The sequence below is a fragment of the Aristolochia californica genome, unplaced genomic scaffold (assembly GCF_029961685.1).
Source record: "Aristolochia californica isolate CCGP_79_NKW_82.1479 unplaced genomic scaffold, dmAriCali1.0.hap1 SCAF_9, whole genome shotgun sequence".
NCBI lineage: Eukaryota > Viridiplantae > Streptophyta > Magnoliopsida > Piperales > Aristolochiaceae > Aristolochia > Aristolochia californica.
Window position 1 is genome coordinate 37,098,675 of NW_027182290.1, and position 16,656 is coordinate 37,115,330.

Sequence of the window (16,656 nt, forward strand, 5' to 3'; positions counted from 1 at the left end):
GACCGAGTAGAAAATATTTGTTGTTGTAACTGTGAGAGAGATCAACTTTCCAACTAACCATCAAAATTGACCAACATCAACATCACTACTAGTTCCTGCACACAACTTAACATTAGGTTCCATAGGTGTGTCCGTTGGCTTGCATCCAAGCATCTCGGCCTCCTTCGACAGATCAATTGCGTATTTCCTTTGTGATAAGATAATACATATCTAGATTGCTGAACTTCAATCCCAAGAAAGTTCTTGAGAAGCCCTCGGTCCTTGGTTTGGCACTCCTTATTAAGGTCTTGTTTTACCAGTTGAATGCCAATAAGATCACTGCCCGTAATAATAATGTCATCCACATGTACAACCATAAGAATGTTTCCATTAGTGGTATTTTTTGGTAAACATTGAATGATCAGTTTCACACATCTTGAACCCAAGTTTTGTAACCACAATAGTAAATTCAAATCAAACCCTCAGAGAATGTATCTACCCATATATTGCTTTATTCACCCAACATACTTTATCCCCATCAATCACATAACCAAGTAGTTGACTCATGTAGACTTCCTCAAAGAGTATACCATTCAAGAAATCATTTTTGACATATAATTGATGTAACTCCCATTTAAAATTTCCTGGAAGAGAAATAAGAACTCTAACCGAGTTCATCTTGGCAGTGGGAGAAAAGGTTTTATCATAATCAACACCGTATGACTGAGTATAACCTTTAGCAACCAACCAAACATTGTATATGGCAACAAAACTATCTGGATAATACTTTAGGGAGAAGACCCATTTGCACTTGATTGCCTTAATGGCCAAATGCCAAGAGGAATTATGGTACATAGCCTGAATCTCTTCATCCATGGCATATTTCCTCTTTAGATCAGTGAAAGCTTACTCATAGCAAGTAGGAATAGTGGAAAAAAACACTACAGACAAAAAAGAGACACAACTTGGAGACAAAAGGTGAGTGAAATCTATATATGTAGAGGAAGAGGAAGTATTTGATAATTCATACATGATGACTTATAAAAGAACCTTTTTTTCATAAGGTGGACCAAACACAACAAGAGAAGATGGAGGGGAAGTTACCTCAAAAACATCAGAGGACTCCATGGGGGAGTGATTAGCAACGAAAGAAAAGATCTCGATAGGTTGATCATCAGTGAAACCATGTGAGAGTGGTGGAACAAAAGGTCTTGACATCCCTATAAAAGACTAAAACCCTGGAAGAGAAACACTTGAATAGAAGGGTTGATTTTAAAAAAATGTAATATCTGTAGAGATAATTTTTTCCTTCATATAAGGAGAATAACAAACATATTATTTTTGGGTTTTGGAGCAACCAAAAAAGATACATTTAACAGTTCAAGGGCTGAACTTATTCCAAGTGGTGGAATGATTATGCACAAAAGAAACACACTTGAACACATAAGTTGAAGATGGAAAATGACATGAATCAGTGAATAGTTTAGAGAATGGTGTATGATCATGTAAAATATTGGAAGACATTCGATTAATAAGAAACAAATAGTAAGAACAACATATGGCCAATAATATTGATGTATATTCATATGCAATATAATTATTCTTACAACTTTTACAAGATGCCTATACTTTCTTTCTGAAACACCATTCCATTGCGGAGTGTAGGCACAAGAGGATTGATGAGTTATGCGCTTCTTGAGAAATAAAATTTGAAATTGAGAAGAGAAATGCTCATTGGCATTATCTGAAGGAAAATATGATTTTCGTGTTAAATTGAGTTTCAACCATAGCACAAAAGGAATCAGAGATGGAAAACACTTCTGATCTATCTTTTATTAAATAAAGCAAAGTCACTCTACAATAATCATTCATAAAAAATCACAAAATACTTAGACTCGAAAATATTTGGTACATTAATCGGTCCCCAAGCATTGGAGTGAACTAGAGAAAATGGACTTGAAGCCACTTCATCTTGCCAGGGAAGAAAAACAAACCTATGATGCTTTCCACGCTCACAAACATCTCACAATTTAACTAAGTAAGTGATTTTAAGGACGAAACCAATATTTTTAAATTAGCCAATGTGGGATCACCAAACTTATCATGACTCTTTTATATCAAGATATGTGGTTGCTAAGATTGTCATAATGGAAGAGTCCAAGAAGTAGAGACCTCCTCTCTCTACCACCAATCACTTGTTTCGTCTTGATGTCTTAAAAAATACAATGAAAACAAAGAAATGTCACAAAACAGTTAAGTTGCTTGATTAATTGATTAAAAACCATGAGCCTCAATGGAAACTGTAAGTGATAGGAAAGAAGATAAATTTGAAGTACCATACCTTGAACTTTGGTTTGGGACCCATTTGTAATAGATACAAATCAGGTCATAACAAAAAGAGACAAAGAAGTTAAGTTACCAATTTTACCAGCGTGATGTTTAGAGGATCTAGAGTCAATAATCCAAGGTGAAGAACTAGAACATGAAACAAAAGATAACGAACCAGTGGAAGTAACAATGGTTGTATAGCATGTTGAGGAGCAGGCATGAGGGTTTTGATTTTTTGTAAGAAATCATAATCCTCTTCTGTGATAGTCATCTTCCCTTTAGAGGGGTCTAAAGTTACCTCTTTGTTTATGCCTATGGTAGTATCTGAGGCATGATTTGCCTTGAAGCAATCTAATTTTTATGTAGATTTCAACACTTTTCAACTACATGATTATTAAGGTCACAAAAAGTATACTTCCGATTTTAACAAGAATTGGACGAGGTAAAAGTGGAGTGACTATTTCCTCTACCTCTACCACCATATCTACCTCATCTTCCTCTACCATAGTTGCTACTTCTCTTCCTTTGGAGACCATGGCAGAATTTTCCAACAGATCTAACTAAATTATAGCCTCTTTGGCTTGAATCCTGAGCATTGTGGCACAAACATCGTCAAAGGAAAGTTTAGTGGAAGAGCAAAATACTAGAAATTTTGCAACATCAATGTAGGGCTGCAAGTTGGCAAGCCATATGGAAAAAACATGTGGTTCTCTTTGTTTCTCTTGAGTTGCTATGTCAGTGAAATATGGTTTAGCATCTTTTAGAATTTGGCAAGTACTCATGAAGATTGTCATATTGCTTTGTCACGTACATCTATTGAAAAATATCTTAAATCTTTGAAGGCTGTTAGAAGTGGAGTACAACTTAAAACAAGTTTCCCAAATATCCTTGGTTGTATCTAAGTTAACAAAGTTATTTGTAACTAATTCTTTCATATTATTTATCTACCACCTTATGACAAAAGTATCTTTCTTCAACAATTTGTGATAGACAGGACCATCTTCAATAATAGATCGCTAAGTTAAAAACAACAGGAGAAGATGGAGGAGAACTTACCTTTGAAACATCAAAGGACCTACATGAGAGTAATCAAGGATGTGAGAGTGATCATTTTGTTTTCACTAAAAATATTGCACAAGGCATAATACTTATAGTTGTTTATGTAGATGATATGGTCGTAATAGGTAGTGATTCTATGGGCATTCAACAAGTTAAGAAGAACTTAAATAAGGTGTTTCAAACCAAAGAACTTGGTTTGTTAAAATATTTTCCCAGTGTAGAAGTTCTCCAATCTAGCTATGTGCTTGATCTACTAAAAGAAACACGAATGATTGATTGTAAGATGATACACCTATAGAACTAAAGGTTAAATTATGTGTAGAATATAGAGATAATGTGCATATTGGAACTTTCCAACATTTAGTTGGAAACTTATTTATGTCATAGTTATAAGACTCACATTTATCTTACTTTGTTTCTGTTATCAACCAGTTTATGCATTAATCACAACAGTCTCATTGGTTGACATTAGGAAGAATCCTTTGATATTTAAAGAAAAATCAAGTCAAGGATTGTTATAGAAATGTCACAGGCACAATAATATTGAAGGTTTGCAAACATATATTGGGTTAGTTCACTTGATGATAAAAAATCTACTTTGGGTTATTGCACTATAATAGGAGGGTACTTGATCACTTGAAGGATCAAGAAACAAAGTATTGTAGCTAGATCAAGTGATGATGTAGAATGTAGAGCCATAGCACATACAGTGAGTGAGTTGTTGTGGCTCAAGTCACTTGATGGAAGAACTTTGGTTTTCCAAACCAAGCCCATGCAACTTCATAGTAACAACCAAGCAACTATTAATATTGCAGCCAATCCAGTCTTTCATAATAGAACAAAGCACATCGTAATTGATTGCCATTTTGTTTGGGAGAAACTACAAGCTAGTGTCATATTTATAAAATATATTATCTCCAAAAATCAACTAGCGGATATTTTCACGAAGGGAATAGCAGTTATTCCACTTGCTATTACTTGTTTGGGGGAGAATGTTGAAGAAGTATTAAAAGTTACAGAATAGCATAACTTGTAATTATTGTGTTTTATGGAGTTTTTATTCACTATAATGTATAAGGGTATTTTAGTCTCTTGTGTATCAAACTTATCATTGTTAATAAGATGGATTGGTGAGGACTCATGTCATACACAAGCTCCTCTTATTGAAACCCTAATGTTCTCCACTCATTCACCTTTCTCTTAGTCTCTTCTTCTCCTTTTGTCTTCTTATCTTTCTTTCTTCCTTCTCCCCTACAACCCTAAATTTTTTAAGTATGAAACCCTAAAATTTAAGACTCACCTGGTTACCTTACCTTCTTCTTCTTCTTCTCAAACTTGCTTCTCTTCTTCTCTCACTAAACTCAAATCTAAGAGAATTGAACCTTGGAATATTACAATTCTTACAAATAAATGTTTGGAGATTGATAGTTATCTCTTTCCCCATTTGGACTCATTGAGACTTGCCTTTGGTTTCTCGAGTCAATATTTTATTATTTTTTACCTTGTTTGGGCATATGGAGGCATTGCAAAGTTCAACTTATTTTTTTTAAATATTTTAGAAGCAGATGGGACCTTTTAAAATATGTCAAATTGACTTTTGACTTGGCTCTTGGAAATATTGGGTTTTCAATGTAGCACGCAATAATTTTTGGTTGAACTAAGTAAAATTCATTTAAAACTCTGCATCCATTATTCCTTCCCAAGTCGGAAGCTTTAGTAGCCTTATCAAGCTGTATTACAATCTCCAATGGCGTCTTTCTTCTACAACTGGCCCTGATCAGGTTGTATTTCCTGCTTTTTCTTGCTAGCACGATCCACAACATGTATGACACAATTCCATCATAACAAAGCACAATTATCCAAAAAAAGTCCTTTATATCACCTCTCAACAAGGCAATTACAACTGTGTCACAAGTAGCAACTTTAGTTCTTCACAGTGGAATCTGAGGAGGAGTACGTATAATGGGAAAGGATATACACAAGGAGAGTTGCATATTTATGACATGAAAGGAAATTTTATTTACATAGGTATTCCAAATGTCTGTCTTGTTGAGCGTGGCGGATTCTTTTCATAACGAGAAATAGCCGAAGTGAGGCTATATTCCATTATAGTAACCACCAAATGTAATATCTGCTCTTGCCAGGGGAACCCCTCTGAGTGCCTGGTTCAGTTTGGTGGCGTGATGAACAACATGCTTGATCCTCTGCATCAAAACGTTTTGGTGAACTCCCTCACAAATGAGTAAAATCATGATCATCATTTCTTTTAATCTACGCGAACACGTTGGATTTTGGAATCCAATAAAAACTGGTAGTAAGCTCTTGGTGACTGGTAATGGCGAGTAAGCGAATCTGAATAGGGAAATAAAAAGATTGTAGTAAAGTCTACCTTGTCATCCGAGTAGATCTGAAACTTAAGCTTTTGATTCTGATGCTGTTGTTTGTGCCTGTGCCGGCTTCCAATTATGAATATGCATAAGGTAGCAGCAGCGACTCCTATAGAGCAGAGAGCTCCTACCCCAGTGATCCTCCACTTCCAAATGGTAAAACCATCGCCACCCGAACAGCTCTTCTGTTTATTTTCTGACTTCACGTGTTCATCTCTTTGCTCTTGACCAGCTATCTTGGAGGTCTTGTATTCAAAATTTCTATCTGAAGTCACATCTTCTTTATCCTCGAATTGAATCGGACCCATCTCGAGATGAGGCTTGAGTCCTTCGGAAGCAGACTTTGGTGAGCCTATTTTCATGTCGTCGAATTCAGTCTCCACTTTTTTGAAGAAGACTTGGGAGAAGCTATCCTGCTCCCCTGCGAAACTGGGCTTGATCTTTTCCAAGATCACCGGCGGGATCATTCTGATGTCCACGACAGGAACTTCTGGGATCTCTTTAACGAAATCCCCATCGGAATCCTGTCCTGCCGATCCCAACTGAATTGGCAACTTCACATCCCCTGAATGATTCGACTTGTCTACCGATTTGGGACAATTACAGGAAGTTGGGGAAGGGCAGCCGAAATAGTTCGTCTCAAAAATCCCGTTAGGTTGGAAGACCGGCGGCTTGGGGAATTCAGGGAGCCCATCTGAGGGGAGGATCTCCCACTCCTCCCACTCCATCTCAACCGAAGCTTTCTCCATGGAAATGAAGGTTCTTCAAAAGGGAAGCAACGAAAGAGGAATGAAACATGAAACCGGCAACAGCTACGATTTTATTCACGGACAGGGGAAGATTGAATTATTGGATTAAGGAATGAGTTTTTCATGGGGGTTTGGAAGACTTTGGTGGTATCAGCAGCCCTTTCATCTGTCCTGTTGTTGTTCATGGAGGAAAGAGTCTCCAAAGAAGACGGTAAACATTGGGAGGCTTATCCTCGCAAAAGCTAACGAAAGCGAGATGGTCCCCGGGGACCCACCCACTGTAGAGGACATCCTTCCTTTCCCCTTTTTCCCGAGGGCTTGCTAGATATTTCATTATGCATTATTCCCTGGTGATATATATTTGCAGGGGTCCTTTTCTCCTTTGGCTCCCAAACAAGCAGGGTTAAGAAACAGGAACAGAAATAAATGGATTGAGTGCTACAGGGATGCATGTTTCCAGAGGGAGATTCTTGGAACCGGAGCGAGCGTCGGTTGCTTGTGGAAATGAATTAGAATGATTTGACAGGGAGCAGAGGCCAATTGGCTAGAGAAAGAAGAAGAAGAACTGGGGTAAAGAGAAAGCGAAAGATGTTAGGTTTGACGGTGCGGCCGGGTCATTGGTTAATCCTCTCTAGGCAACGAAAGATGCTCGCTTTTGTTAAAATCTCAGTCCCTTGAACAGTTTTTTAATCCATTCAGCTCAATTTATCCACCATCGAGGGAACCCGCAGCTCGTAGTGTGGAGCGGGACCATGACGATGGTGTAATCAGTTATGTAAGTTTACCGTTAGGGATGGGAGTTTCAACCAACTGGATTAAGTAAAGAACAAGACTGAAGAAGAAAAGTTATTTCATACTTCTCTCGGTTAGAAAAGCCAACCCATGCCGCCAGCTTGCATTGGCTAATCAACTTTCAATTGTCAAGGACCCAATCCGCCCTCTGCGCTGGTCTCGGCATATGACATTAAGTCAATGAAAGAAATTTTAAGGAGATTGATGGGAAGTCCCAACATCCACTTGTTACTTGTAGGTATTTAAAAAGGGTTGTTTGGTATGGATTATCCTCAATTTTCTTCTCCATTGAGGAACTAAGAATGGGCTAAGTGCTAGGCTGAGGGGGTATGGGCCGTATGGCCCTGCCCCATGTTTTGATTAGGGACCTGCCCCATGCATTATCCTCCACATCCTGATCAATCCTCGGCCCATCCTTCCCCATTCATCAGATCCATAAGACAATGGTCCATTAAAAAAATCTATAAACCTGTAAAAACTATAAAAATCCTTGAAATCATACAACATCAAATTCTACTTATATAAGTCATTAAGCATTATCCTTTGAGTACAAATTACTTTATAAAATTTATTTATTTCTTAATTATCCTTAAGAAACTTATAAAATTACATTACTAAATCATTCAAATATATGTCATTCGTATATTTTCTAAAGGGCATTACAATTATAAAACGCCGCATTTTGGGTTTTTCTTTCGCCCCCATCCCCAACCTATAAGGTGAAATGCAAAACCCTTTGCCAAGTTTTTGGGTTTGGCCAAATCAGGTTCCCCATGAAACCTGATCTGGTGCCCACCCCTAATAATAACACCCTTCATGTGGCTACTCAAGAGGAGAGTGAATTGAGAATTTTACAAATAAAACTTTTAGTGCTTGAATCAAGTTTTTGGGTCAGGCCAAGTCGGGCTCCCCGTGAAACCCGATCTAGTGCCCACCCCTAATAATAACACCTGGCTACTCAAGAGGAAGGTGAATTGAGAATTTTACAATTAAAACTTTTAGTGTTTGAATCAAGTTTTTGGGTTAGGCCGGTTCCCCGTGAAACTCAATTTGATGCCCACCCCTAATAATAACACCCTTCAAGTGGCTACTCAAGAGGTGGGTGAATTGAGAATTTTACACTTAAAACTTTTAGTGCTTGAATGAAAAATCAAATGCAAGTAAAGTAAATATCAAATACACACCATACAGAGACAAGGAATTTTTGTAATCGATGTTGTCACTACTTAGGAACCCTTGAGAAAATTCCACCAATGGCTCAATTAGCACAAATTTACACAAAAAAGATTCTAACTCTCTTTTAAATTACATGTATGCTCAAATACATGATTACAAATCTCTCTTTGAGATTAAGTGGCCAAATTCTAGCTCTAGAAAACTCGCCTACCTAAATTAATAGGCTCGAGATTAGCATTATAACAAAAACACTAAAAATACAAAACTAAAGAAAACTTAGACCCTTAGAATATGGAGAGACAACTTTTTCCTTAAGATTTCCAAGAGAATTTGAAAGAGATAGGGAGTTTTAATAAATTTCTAGCCCTTTTTCTCTAAAAAGTGGGGGATAAAAATCTCAAGGCATATGAAATCAGAGTGGGCACATAACAATCCAAGGGGGGATAAAATTTGAAGAGCAAAGAAGAAAAATCAAAGTAGAATTTTAAAATAGAACAACTTAAAGGGGCAAACAAACAAATTCAAAATTCGTGCATTTTGACTCGGGGGAGTAAACGTTAAAAGTTAGCCATTAGACTGGGGATTTTTTAATTTTCATTCATGGCAATGCACTTATTTGTAGTGACATGGGTTAATTTTTATATTCTTTTCGAATTTTGTTGGATTTGTTGTACTCGTTTGGCCTGACATATCTATCTGATATGTGTCCGGTATGAGACACGACGGCTAGATTTCAATTTATAAACACCAAGTGCCAACTTTGAATCGAGGACCCCCGTCGTCTGTATACGGCGAGCAAATCAAGCGGTCGACCATTCTTCTCCTTTCTTCTGGCTCATCGCTGGCTGCCGATCTCTCTCGAGCCTGGAATCATCAAACCGTTCCTGCGACACATAAACACAAATACAACGCGTATGTTCTGTTTTCATCCTCCAGCATAAGACAGAAAAGAAATGTTGCCACTCTCTCTCGTCTTGTTCTGATGATCGTGAAGAGGAAAGACCACCTTTTGTTCATATTTGTTAGACGATTGATAGCGTCTTGGCGGTCAAATTATTTTTTCCATGAAGGGAGTGGCGTGTTTCTCGTCTCGCCTTTTCCATCAACTGAGAAAAGGGTTCCTTTTTTTGGTTCTTTCCCTTTGGCTGCCATTAATAAAATCGTTAATGCTCAAGAGGCGATCCAACTACTTTTTCCCCTCAAAAAAGTGCTTCTGTTGATTGGTCGTCAGTGATATTAACGCCGTACGCAGCATTGACAAACATTTATTCTATTGCCTCCGTTTTGCTCATCTTTCCGCCTCCGAATTCTGGAAGTGGGGATTGGTGCTGACGGATTCGGCTCAATTGCAAAGAACGCAGCTTTTTACACAAAAATGATACGGATTACGGACCCTTTTTCATTGTTTCCAAAGGAAGAATAATCAAGAGGGTACTGATCGGAGAGACTCCTTTGTAGATGAGGGCTTTATGTCACTGCGTTTAAGATTTCACCGTCTCCAGCGTTGGTCGATTGAGATGAGAAGAAGCCATAAACCCCAATAGACATTTGCAGGTAAGTCAACAGAGACTCATCTTTCAGGACCTTTACGGCATGGCAGAGCCACACGAGCACTCTTCCTCTGCACCAGATACCTATGGTGGGGTCTCAATCATTACAGATTTACTTCAGTCCGGGAGATTGGGTGGTGAGTAGGTGAGTTAGGTGAGCAGGAAAAAGAAGAATCATGCTCAAATTAAGAAAACGCCTCTCCACTAAGCACAAGGCAGAATAAAGATTTCAGGCCACCAAAAGCCGGAATAATTCCAACTGACGAGAGTGTCTGATATAACGGGTCTATCGGCCGATATGTATCGTTACGCTCATCCCCTGGATCCTCAGTTCCATCCGTTGTCGATTATTAGAGCTATGATCAGAGAAAGAGACATCGGAGCTGCCGGCAGACTAGCGCCAAGACCTTAAAACGCAACGAAGAGCGGAGGAAACTGCTCATCGGGTCGTACACGTGTCGGCAGTCTGTGTACAGCGGGACCCATGCTGGAGTCTGGAGCAAGACGCCGTACGCAGAGAACTGCTGTCAAAAGGGGCGTTTATTATTGACTTTTTATTTTTTGGGACCAGCCTAGGTCTGAATTTTAAAGACTTGGAAGTTGCACAACTATTTCTCTGTCCACTTCCTCATTTCTAAATCTCCCGGTTCCAATAACTGCTTACGTGCGCATCATCTCTTTTCTTCTCTTCCAATTTCATCTTCCTCTGCTCCATCTACTACTGTCTTCTGTTTGGTTTATTGAGATTTGAGAGTGAGCAACCAAACGCGGAGGGGTTTGGTGCTGGTGCTTGTGCTGGTGCTGGGTGGTGGGCGGAGGAGAGATAGCACTAGTGTGATTTCTGAAATCCGATGCGGATTGGGGTTTCTGCATTTGATTTACCTTTGGAATTTATCGCTTAACATTTTCTTCTTGGGGCGAAGGGAAATGGGAGGCTGTGTTTCGAGGCCGGAACTGTGCGTCGGGCGGAAGTCGAATTCTTCGGCTCCGGCACGTAAGCGGAGGCGTTTGATCAGGAGACAACGGGTTCCATCTACCAAGGTTGTCATTTCGGATCCTACGGACAGAATTGGCGTCCAGGGAACACCGGATCATGCTCACATCAATCCTACTTTCCAAGGTTGTGCTTTTTTATTCTCCTTACGCCGTTCTAATTTTGGCATTTTCTTTCATCTATGGGATGGTTTTTACTGGGATTTGGTCCGTAATCTCATCCGGAAAGTTAGTTAATTTGGCCGGAGTCTGCGTATTTGGCACTGTGCCACTGGGTTTAGCTGGTTCAATTTATAGTAGGAAAATGGTAATCAGCGGCCATGCCTCGCTCCTGGCAGAAAAGGCAGTGTGGCAATTGGTACTTACATCCCATAAAGAATTGGAAATCGTGGACTGTGCATCTATAACCGCGGCTTTGCACTCTTGGTTTGTGTGGGAATGAAACGCTTTATGATTTCTTGTGCTTTGAGATGTTAAAACCTCGTGGATGGGCTCATGATTTCTCTTTGGGGTTTGTGATTAAAGCAAGCTGGGTCATTGATCCTGTATTTTTCAGGTTAAGGATGTTTTTTCCCTCTTTGAAAACTTGTATTATTAATGGGAATGCATTTCAAGATAGATAAGGCGTCAGGTGCATTAACAGAGGCGCACAGTTGGTTGTTTATGTTCCCTGATGGTGAAGTTAAATTTAATTTAACATTTTGACTGTTATCTGTTCTTTTCTTCAGTATCTTGTTCTTTTTGCTCCCTTTATATAATTTACTTCATTTTTACTTTTCTGACTGCAAATGAATTTGTTCTGGTCAAACAGTCCAGAATGTCAGCTTTGCATCCGTAACTCCTTCAGTGGGTTCTCTTGACTGATTGTCAGCTTGCACATTTTTGAGTTTGCTCTGTTGCTTAGTTTTGTGCTTCAAGTACTTTGCTCAGGGGTGCTTTTTCTTTTGAGTACTTTTCTGTTTCTTTTGAAGTCATAGAATAACCTGAGATTCATTGACTTCTCTTTTCCTCTGATTTTCTTTATCTCATGATTGCATTGGCAGGAAGTAGTGAGGAAGCATGGTTCGATTCAATAGCAATATTCGAGTCGGACTGCGATGATGATTACCTTAGCATTCCAGATGGTAATTATGTTAATAGCAGAAAACAATGTATTGTCTGAGACATTCCTTTCCTTTCAGGTTTGGTGCATTTGACGCAAATATCCTGGTCACTCAAGTAAGTTATCTTACAATTTTGCAGATACATTATCCCTAAATGGTTTTGAAGGCGCATCAGTCTCCAGTGTTTCATCTCTAAAAGATTCAAATCATGAGGATTCTAATGGAAAACTTGATAATTGTAGTGACTCTGGTAATAAAATAAATCCCCCTGTAGTCCTTGATGAAAATCGAAGCAGTGTTTCCGTGGATGAAGTTACAAACAGAGGGGAAGTGGGGGCATTGGATCCTTGTGGCATTCTGCCAAATGCTTGCCTGCCTTGTCTGGTTCCAGTTGTCCCTGCAGTAGACAAGAGAAGAGCTCTAAGCCCCAGCCCACCAAGTATGAGGAAAAAGACTGCCTTAAGGCTTTCCTTCAAATGGAAGTCTGTGGATGGTCAACCAACTCCCACACTTTGTGAGTGTTCTTCTTTTTTTTAAGTCTGTGGTTTAATTCTGGTATTGTTCTTGGATTTTAATCATTCTAGAGATACCCTTCAATGAACACCGCATGAAATAAATTCTTAGTTTAAAATGCATTCTGTTGGAGATATTGCCTATGTTGTTTCTGTTTATGTAATACTTGTTCTTGTGATTGTCATCTTTCTTCTTTTAGATCTGTGTTTCTTTATATGAGTAAGTTCATTGACAATATTTTGTCTCCTGCAATAAAACAACTTTTTGTTAGGCCAAATATGTTCCTTTTCTCATGTTTTAAGAAATCTCTATGCTCCTTTTGTTCAAGAAGTCTTACTTTCGATTAATCTAGTTGTACCATGTTCCTCATAAATTTTGATGCTCCTTTGTTCAAGAAGTCTTACTTTTGATTAAACTAGTTGTTTCAAGCCCTTCACATTTGTGTAAGCTTAATCAAATTTGGTTTGAGAAGATCTCTGTTGTCGCCTGTGTCTGTGCTCTCAACCATGTTAACTCATGTCTTCCATTTTTCGCATTGCCACTGACAGTTAGTTTAATCTGATGTTTGCAAAACCATGCTTTAGACCAATTAAAACTAATGGTTGGAATGAACTTCACCTGATCTTCCATTGTCTTGATATTCAGTTTCTACAAAGAATTTCTTGGAGAGACCAATAGCAGGTACCCAAGTTCCATTCTGCCCAATAGAGAAGAAAATGCTTGATTGCTGGTCACAGGTTGAGCCTGGTTCATTCAAGGTTCGAGGAGAAAATTACTTTAGGTATGGAATGTTAATGTCTTTAACATTTTCTTTAATCTTTATCTAAAGTTGCTGAATCTATATATTATCTGTCAGGGACAAAAAGAAAGACTTTGCACCAAATTATGCTGCATATTACCCATTTGGGGTTGATGTCTTCTTGTGCCTGCGGAAAATTGATCACATTGCTAGGTTTGTGGATCTACCTGTTACAAATTCATCTGGCAAGTTTCCGCCTATCCTTGTAGTAAACGTTCAGGTAATTCCCAATGCACTTTTTTTGTGTGTTCCACTTTTATTTTTACTATATAATGTCTTTATTTAAATGCATGGTCAAGCCATTAGGCCGGAGCTGGGTTGGCTTATGCATCTTGTGTACATTGAAAGCCAGATTCCTAACCTTTTCATACTAAAACTAAATACACTTTTGCTCAAATAAAAGGTGTTAAAATATATATAAGTAGGTTGACTATATAGGCCATTGTGAGAAAATTTAAAACTCAGGCATTAATATGACATTTTTGGATCACATAATTGATGCTACAGAATCCTTTTTTTTCTTTCAGTTTCACATGTGATTTAGTCTGAATCAAGTCCATTGGTTGCATCCCTGCTTGATTAGCAAGCTCTCTATTTTGATTAACATTGTCTTGTTATGAGGAGGCAAGTTTTATGCTAAAACCTTATGTTATTTTTTCCAGGTCCCGCTTTATCCAACCACAATCTTCCAGAATGACAGTGATGGGGAAGGCCTGAGCTTTGTATTATATTTTCGGATTTCTGAAAGTTTCTCGAAAGAACTTCCACCTAATTTCCAGGAGAATATCCGAGTATGATTTTGGACCTGGAATATTATAATTTTTATGTTTCTGCTTCTGGAGTGTATGTAGATGAGTTTATTTTTCATTTTAGTTTTTGTGAGACTGTACTGTGTTACAGAAAGTCATCTAACTTGACCTTCATTGTCATGAATGTCTTAAGCTATTGATTGAGTAATTGGAATCTTTCTGGTGATTCTTTGACCTCTAATTATTTTCATGGGGCCCAACAGAAAAAAAAAATAGAGTATAAGAACTAACTTTTAGTGATATGCTGATAACGACTGTGAACCATTTCTGTTCTGCTTACTTGATAGTTCACCATCTTGCATGAGGTGTTCTTTAGCATCCACATGAAATATCCATGGGTATATTTTGAAATTTTCATTCTTCTCTTGTTTCGAGCAGAAGTTAATTGATGATGAAGTAGAAAGGGTCAAGGGTTTCCCTGTAGATACTATTGTACCATTTAGAGAGAGATTGAAGATATTGGGGCGAGTCGGGAATGTGGAGGATCTTCATTTGAGTGCAGCTGAAAGAAAGCTTATGCAGGCTTACAATGAAAAACCCGTTCTTTCTCGTCCACAGCATGAATTTTACCTGGTATGCCCATTTGCTATTTATTTATTTTGATATTTTTTTAAAATGATTCGATTTTTATCTTATTTTTGTCCTTACTATTTTATTTACTTTATTTTTTGCAGGGAGAAAACTATTTTGAGATAGACATCGATATGCATAGATTCAGTTATATCTCGAGGAAAGGATTTGAAGCATTCCAAGATAGACTTAAGCACTGTGTCTTGGATATCGGCCTGACGATTCAGGTAAAACTATCTTTTTAAAAGCTTAGTTAGGACCATGAGGTACCGCACAGTTTTGAGATCAATCCATGGGCTATTGGTTTGATTGGCAGACATGACTTCTGTTTTACAGGGAAATAAACTGGAAGAATTGCCTGAGCAGGTATTATGTTGTGTACGATTGAACGGGATTGACTACTCCAATTATCAGCAACTAGCTGCAACATAGCTGGGTGTCATGTCAGCAAACCCTTTGTGGGTTTGCCACCAATCAATAAAATATAATCGGTTTATTTTTTCGTAGTATTGTTTTTACCCTTTGCCCACTATGTGGTCATTTTCTTTTGAGCTTCTGTGGACACATTTTGATCATTCTTTACCGACTGCTTTTCAATTTGTCTGCTTAGTTCAAGCCTGATGAACAAAGGCGAAACTTTCCCTGGAGCATGGCAGGTCATATGTTGGCCAGCAGTAGCTTAGAAGAATCATTTTCCCCGCTATATCAGGTAATGTATTTAGTTGTTGGAATAATCAACGAAAGGAAGCATTGACTGCTCGATTCCAATGGTGATTCGCACATGAACCGTGCAAAGCGAGCGTGGAGTAAAAGTCATGTCTATATTTTCAATCCTATTAAAGAGATTAGTAAAAACTGAGGTAACAAGAATATTAAGAAGAAGTGAGAAAATAACATATGAAATGAAAAATTAGGAAATTGATCAGAACTTGTGGCAATATGATGAACATTTAAAAACTTGTAAGCAACGATGATAATTGAACAAGAAATATTCTTAAAAGTTCATTAATAAGTGGGGTAAAACAATGAATGCTAATCCTTCTTGTCATTAATGACCAGAAGCAGTATCAATCGATACAAAGGGATTGAATTGATGTACATCTTAGATCGAATCATTGATTGTCAAACTAAATAACGAGCTTCAATCGATTGACAGACTCATTTGAAAGTATCAATTCGTTGAAGGGCTGCATTAAATGACTCGCAGAACATTAAAGGATCAGTAATCAATTTATACCCATGCAGAATTCCAAGCGATTGTGAGTTCCGAAGTTAATTACCCTTAATCAAGTTGGATAGAACCAATTATATATTATATAGACTGGTTCATTTTGATGGAACCGATGTAACACCACTTGCATTTGTTACGATTGCTCCAGTAAGTATTGGAGGAAAAAAGAACATGTGCATGCACCCAACCCTAGGTATTGGAGAACGTGTTCATTAAACACAAGCAATTTTGAGGGGACCATTTTCTCTCTTTAATCCCCTCGCTCTTAGCCTCTACGCCCCTCTTTCAGCCACTTTTATCTTTCTTTTCTTACTGCTTTTCCTCTCTCGACCCCTCCAGTCGCCTTCTGCCTCTCTTCTTCTCTTGGGCATCTATCTCTAGGTTCGTCGTTCATTATTCTCCTGCCTCTCAACTCCTCCGGCTGCTCTCTTTGGTTAATTTTCCACAACTTTCCATTGTTGATATTTTACACTTGCATTTATTTACTCTATTTTTTCTCATTGAATTTAAAAATTGTCATTTTCAAATTGGTGTAAAACATACATTCTGGCTCATAACTCTATGACAAAATGTGTTGTCACTAGTATAAAAATGCTCATGGCAAACAGAATTTGGAGC

General features: G+C 38.1%; 2 protein-coding genes across 3 annotated transcripts; one reads left to right on the top strand and one right to left on the bottom strand.

Moving 5' to 3' along the window:
• Nucleotides 1-5,221: 5,221 nt before the first annotated feature.
• Nucleotides 5,222-6,692, bottom strand: LOC137941828 (uncharacterized). Its single transcript, XM_068787418.1, has 2 exons — nucleotides 5,756-6,692; nucleotides 5,222-5,570 (listed from the first exon to the last, which is right to left on the bottom strand). The coding sequence occupies exons 1-2, from the start codon at nucleotides 6,500-6,502 to the stop codon at nucleotides 5,463-5,465; spliced, it is 855 nt and encodes a 284-aa protein (XP_068643519.1). The 5' UTR covers nucleotides 6,503-6,692; the 3' UTR covers nucleotides 5,222-5,462.
• Nucleotides 6,693-10,580: 3,888 nt separating this feature from the next.
• Nucleotides 10,581-15,383, top strand: LOC137942071 (uncharacterized). Of its 2 annotated transcripts, none has more exons than XM_068787747.1 (9): nucleotides 10,581-11,140; nucleotides 12,057-12,164; nucleotides 12,256-12,630; nucleotides 13,275-13,410; nucleotides 13,486-13,648; nucleotides 14,091-14,219; nucleotides 14,616-14,810; nucleotides 14,912-15,034; nucleotides 15,144-15,383. In XM_068787747.1, exons 1-9 carry the CDS (start codon nucleotides 10,948-10,950, stop codon nucleotides 15,237-15,239), a joined length of 1,518 nt encoding a protein of 505 aa, XP_068643848.1. In that variant the 5' UTR covers nucleotides 10,581-10,947; the 3' UTR covers nucleotides 15,240-15,383. The 2 variants fall into 2 exon arrangements, with proteins under 2 accessions (XP_068643848.1, XP_068643849.1); XM_068787748.1 differs by having other exon boundaries at nucleotides 12,057-12,137.
• Nucleotides 15,384-16,656: the final 1,273 nt, after the last annotated feature.

Bases quoted from the DNA above. Each gene is read 5' to 3' on its own strand.
- LOC137941828 (XM_068787418.1), bottom strand. From the start codon at position 6,502: ATGGAGAAAGCTTCGGTTGAGATGGAGTGGGAGGAGTGGGAGATCCTC. The intron at 5,571-5,755 runs GTAGACTTTACT...GTTTTGATGCAG, and splicing joins AGATCTACTCGGATGACAAG to AGGATCAAGCATGTTGTTCA.
- LOC137942071 (XM_068787747.1), top strand. From the start codon at position 10,948: ATGGGAGGCTGTGTTTCGAGGCCGGAACTGTGCGTCGGGCGGAAGTCG. The intron at 13,649-14,090 runs GTAATTCCCAAT...TATTTTTTCCAG, and splicing joins TCCTTGTAGTAAACGTTCAG to GTCCCGCTTTATCCAACCAC. The intron at 15,035-15,143 runs GTAAAACTATCT...TCTGTTTTACAG, and splicing joins ATATCGGCCTGACGATTCAG to GGAAATAAACTGGAAGAATT.